We start from the raw sequence: 5,927 nt of genomic DNA, 5'->3' as shown, positions 1-5,927 counted from the left end.
TATATATATAAAGAGAGAAAGAGAGACAGCCTCGTCAATTTGTTCGAAGCCGCGTGTATACGGGAATTGAATGTTCCGATTACGAGGAACGATCGGCCACGAGTGCGTTACGAGACCGATTACGTCTTTCTCGTTGATGGCACACCTCTGTCTGCGGCGCATCTCGCGTATTAGGATAAACTGGCGCGATTACGACAGGTGGAGCCGGCCGTATTTTGCAATTTTCCTGTCGGGTGCACGACCGGGCCCGAGATGCGGCAAATTGCAGCCGCGGCTATTTATGACCAACGGACGCGCATTTCGTTGCATCACGCCACTTCAGACGCCTCGAACTGTGGAGGAGCACAGTGATTCTCATATCCCCATATAATAAACGTACGTTGAATTGGATTATTTTGGAAGCGGATCGATCTTGGATTGGAGATTTGATTGGTTTTCTTAGGAGGGGGATTTCGTATATTTTAAAATTTGGAAATTTGGAAATTGTTTCTTAAGAAGCAAGGATTTAAAAAAAGAAAAATTCTATTCATTTTTTCCCCTTACTTTATTTACGCGCAGAATAACAATTTTATTCGATTTCTGAGAAAATGATATGATTGATAGTGATTCAATGTGAAGAGAAAGAAAGAAAAGAAAAGGGAGGGGAAGAAAATAATAAGTAATACGGTTTTCTGATTGATCGGTGTACTGATCTTAATTCACTTCGTAGAACAAATAATGGGTGAATAATGATGAGAACGAGTTTCGAGTGTAATAGAATAGCGAGTATTTTTAGCTCGGCAACCAAACCTTTTATCACTATGTCAAGTGGAGCGAACGCCAATTAACCGTGTTCTTCTTTCCATTGAAAATGAGAAGGAAAGGAACGATCCACCTGTTGTAAACGCGACGCATTATTATCCCCTCATCTGTTTCCGATGCTATCTTCATGCTCTTGTTAATTAACACCTATGCCTCGCTGATTGTAGCCCCAGGCTGAAAACGAGATCGCATTCGCACACGAACATCTATCGAGATCTGGCCAAGCTGATCTGAGAAGCTGAGAGAGGAACGTTTATATTTTGCTCGTAAATATTTGCCAAATTCCATCTCAATTCGAACGGGATTGTTATAATTGTTACAAAGATATAAATTCGAGAAATAAACAAAATAAACATAAATAAATTTCAGCATAGAACATTTTAACTTGTTTCTATCGTTGAAACGTATTTGATGGACTTTCAAGTTTTGCGCAATTTTTCTAGAGAATTATCTATCGAGATAATAAATATAAATTCTCTACTTTCTCGAATACATTTTCGAAAGAAAAATTTCAAAGCCAAGGTTATTCTTTAACACTGTACAAACGGAATTATTCTCGCTATTTTCGTAACAATAATTTTTTCCAAGTAATATCGACATATAGTTACACGAAAATGAGAAAATAATTAGACGCAATTATATTTTTATCTCTGAATAAAAAACCAATATTCTTAAAATTCCAGGAAAATTCATAGATATCCAATCTAATTTGACTCAATAATTCTAGCCTTAAAAAAATTATTTCTAATCGCGAATTAAACGCGATTAGAAGAAAGGAATGATTTATAATCTTCGAAGCAAGAGAGATCGAGCTCGTAGATCGAAAGAGGATTGCAAAGAGAAGAAGGGCGGAGCAAAACAAGCGGTAGACAGTTGGGAGAATAACTTCATAACCTCGCGTCAAACTAATAATAATCTTAAACGGAGAAACTTAATCACCGAATTTTCTCGTGGCACAAAGCTATAAGATATATATACGCAACTTGTTCGAAACTTTAAATCTCGCGTGTTTATCGCACCTCCATTTATACGGGAATCATCTAAAATTGCATTCCTTGCCAACTCGTTCGCGCTACGAAATTGTACAGTTTGAACGTTCGAGATTGTTTGCCAGGATTGGACGAATTATCGGAAATTATCTTTGATGTTGATTAATCACAACGATGACGCGAGAAAAATTCTGGATAAAAGTGAAAATGATTATTGTATCGGTATTATAAGAAATGTTTTTGAGATCGTCGTTGATAATTTTTTATTTTTTTAATGTTTTTAAGGGAATTGAGAAGGAAGTTTTGGTTTCTCTAAGTTGATGCAATTTTTTTTCGAATTGATAAAAAAAAAAAAATTCTGTTTATTCTTATAAATCCCTTTCGAATTTCATTGAGAGAAAATTTCTTGGGAATGTTTATTTGATTCGATAGATTATTTTTTGAATGTTCTTTTAAGGGAATTGAGAAGGAAGTTTTGGTTTCTCTAAGTTGATGCAATTTTTTTTCGAATTGATAAAAAAAAAAAAAAATCCTGTTTATTCTTATAAATCTCTTTCGAATTTCATTGAGAGAAAATATCTTGGGAATGTTTATTTGATTCGATAGATTATTTGTATTTTTTCCAAATACTTTCTTTCCAATGATTAAATACAAAAGTTTCGATAAAACGAAATGGAAAATTAACTTTCGAAGATCCCTTTCTATCGCTGTAATTCTATAATTCGGTAAGCGTAACGTCGTTTTCTTCTTCGCCAAGGTATGTTAATTAGTATTAATTAGAAGTTTAGCTGTAAGGAAACAGCGTAATTCTAATTGAGACGCTTCCTCGCATAAGCCTTTCCCTGCATTGCGGACGCGTTTCGCATAATGAATCAAAAGGAAAAAGCGCACGTTTTAAACTCGTTTCTAATCCCATCGTTCTCTTTAATCTAATTTTCAATCAAATTTTCATTAACGATAGTTAAAATTATTTACATACATCGAACAAAGAGAGAGAGAGAGTACATTCAATAATATTTAATTCATAAATTATCATACAAATTTTCCTCTCCTTCGTCGTATCATAAATCATCGTCGAAGCGATTAATCATAATTTTTTTAATACGTCTCGTTCACTTACGTTTCATTTATATCTTTTAAAACAATTGTTTCTCTTTCATCTCTCTCGTTAATTTTTCTTTTCATCCGTTGCATTTTTATATTTTAAAGATATTTTTTCGAGATACGGTGTACACACTATAACTAAAGAATCGACCAATTATATTTTATCGAAAAAAGACTCGAAAGGCCAAGTCTGAATTGAATATTTTATGCATCGAGCAAAATTGTTCCAACAAATGATTTGTTGTGCTCGCTATTTTCTCGATGTTTTCATCGTGAGAAAAATTGATCAAGCTTTTATCGCAAAGGGACGATGAGAAACCATGCCAAATACATTACGCACGTGGAATTTTCCTTCTCGTCGGCTTATGCCACTCTTTGCAACGCCTTTAATGGCATACTTAACGTTCAAGTATTAAGTTTAATTACATCGAATACTCGATAATTTGTCTTCACCCGTCCACCATTCAGCTGGCAATTGCGCGCCTTGCAATTACTTTTCCAGACGCTCTTTAGTTAAGTACCATTCTCGTTTTACTTTTTTTTTCCTCTCCCCCTTTTCCTCTCTTTTCTTCGCTTGTAAATAATCTTCGCGGGTTGAATACAGTCAACGAGAGAGAATTTCTATACCTCTCGTCCAGATGTATCTCTCCACGATCATCTATCACGGAGGAGATTTTATTTCTATTAAAATAGATCGAATAGATCTCCTATGTGATACGATCAAAGATGAAGAGAACGTGACTTTTAATTTTTCTAAATTTTTGCATATCTTTTCTCTGTCTCTGAGATTTTTCGAAATTTCGCGAGGATTTCAAAATTATCTAATCCATTTTACCAGGAATTGAAATTCCTTAAATTCGAATTTAATAATAACATTAGGAAACTTTTATTTTAACTTCGAAAGTTTCGAAGTTGCAAGAAAAATGACAAAGATTTCGAGAAAACTTTTTTCCCGAGATCTCTGATTTTTATTACACCTGCGCGACAACACAAAATATTTTTCACTCGGGATCACGAGGGGCTAAAAGAAAAAGTTATTGCGTTCTTCGTTGCATACGCGTCATTTGCAGAGGAAAATAGGTAAACGCATACGTGGAATGCGAGCAGCAACGTAACGTAAGTTAGCGTAACAAACGGGTGAAAAATATACACGGAGCAGGAGAGAGAGAGAGAGAAAGAGAAAAAAAGCAGATCCGAACTTCACAAATCCACGTCGCATCGCGTGGATATAGAACCGGACTCAGGTGCGCCAAACCAAACTCGGCTCTCTCTCTCTCTCCTCCTTTTCTAATACCTTCAGTAATATTTCATTAGGTTTGTTGACCATTCGAAACCGAGAAATATAAATAACGTTACTATAAAACATTAATCTGCCCTCGTATTTAGCCATGAACGTGAAATAAACATCGCGAATCGTAATTCATCATTATAACGATACGTAAAATCACGTGCATCAAACTGTGCGAATATCACATCTTTTCTATATATCTGCATATAGACATATCATAATACTTTGAATCAAAATTATTCTCTAAAAAAAAAGTACGAAACTCTCTCTTTAGATATTCTATAACCCATTCGAACGAGCAGAGGAAACTATCGATATATATATTTCCACGAATTTTTAACGTACATACACGTACCCTTTTGAATTTTGCTTTGGCTCAGCCTTCGATATCAATCCCCCCACTTTCACCATATTAATTCTCTTTTTTCTTTTCTGTTCCAGAACTCGGAGATATCCCTCTTCGAGACGAACATTCGTTTCATGGGAAGCTTGTTGGCCTGTTACGCTCTCACGGGGGACGTGATGTTCCGGGATAAGGCGGCTCAGCTCGGCGAGCGGATGTTGCCCGCTTTCCAGACGGAAACCGGAATTCCTCATTCCCTCATCAATCTGCACACCGGGGTAAGTTTTGGAGGATTTACATCGGTATACTGCTACACCTATCCCTCGTGTTAATCATTTCTCCAAGCCCGTTTCTTCGCAAATTTACAACCGGCTCGAATATTCGAGGGGAGGGTCGATTTCTTTTCTCCTGTTCTCCTTCCTATCCTCTGTCGATTGGCGCGACTTTTCGAGCTTTGGATCGAAAGCCTCTCTCCTGACTTGTGATTAATGAGCGAGTGGGTTGGGAACAGGATTGGAATTGGGATCTAGGGAAATGCGAAGGGAGGGAGGGTTGATGTTAACTTGGGTTTAATAATCGTGTGGGTCGAAGTTAAAGGTTGGAAATTGGAGATAGGAGAGATGAAATTTCCAAGTTGAATGTTGTTGCGATCGAGGGATGTGGAAGTGTTTTCTGAAGTTTAAAGTTCTGTGGGTAATCGGAGAATGGAAGAACAAAAGCGCAAACAAGTTGGAAATTAAAAGTTAATAATCGACGATTTAATCGATGTTGCTGCTTTTATCCTTGTCGTTCCCTCGTAAAGAACGAGAAATGAGATTAAATCAAGGTAAAGGAGACATGTAGGGATTTGTTTGAAATTCCTTCTTCTTTTCGTTCTTTTTTACGAATAAGACGAATAAGATAAGGAGATCTTTCAGTGATTTTTACGCGTATATTGAAAACATGGTACGTCCGTTGGTTTAATCGAAACGATTCCGACAACGTTCAACCGAAGCCGACGAGGCTACGATTAATATGCAAATTCTTAATTGGACGAATAACGAGGCTACGAAAGCCGGTGTTTCGTCATTTTTGTCCATCTTACGATCCTCCGCTTCGTTCCTCGCCCACACCATTCCCTTTGAACTTTCTTCCTCCTTTGTTCTCCTTCCCAATGATGTTTGAATTTTCGAGTCGCTCTTTGAGAATTATGTTAATAAAAATTTGTGAATTTGTCTCGTAGCAATAATAGAAATCTTTGCGGATTTATATTGGAAAAATATTTTTAAAAAATATATAAATCGGAATATTTCGTTCATCTTTCGTATACTTTTTTCTTTATTGTTCGAGATCACGATTTGTTTTTTTTCACGCGGCATTTCGAAGTTCTGACTTCGAAAAAAGAAAAAAAGAAAGGCTATTT

General features: G+C 36.3%; 1 protein-coding gene across 1 annotated transcript in view; it reads left to right on the top strand.

The window, feature by feature from the left end:
• The window catches only part of LOC102673139 (mannosyl-oligosaccharide 1,2-alpha-mannosidase IA-like), a 151,544-nt gene that overhangs the window by 136,918 nt on the left and 8,699 nt on the right, over nucleotides 1–5,927 (top strand). The window contains exon 5 of the mRNA XM_006610231.2: nucleotides 4,624–4,803. Within this exon, the coding sequence (XP_006610294.1) occupies nucleotides 4,624–4,803 (180 nt within the window). The remainder of the gene's footprint in view (nucleotides 1–4,623; nucleotides 4,804–5,927) is intronic.

The sequence above is a fragment of the Apis dorsata genome, unplaced genomic scaffold, assembly GCF_000469605.1.
Source record: "Apis dorsata unplaced genomic scaffold, Apis dorsata 1.3 scaffold_70, whole genome shotgun sequence".
Lineage (NCBI taxonomy): Eukaryota > Metazoa > Arthropoda > Insecta > Hymenoptera > Apidae > Apis > Apis dorsata.
The sequence above is the reverse complement of the archived record's forward strand: the minus strand, read 5'-3'. Positions and strand labels throughout refer to the sequence as shown.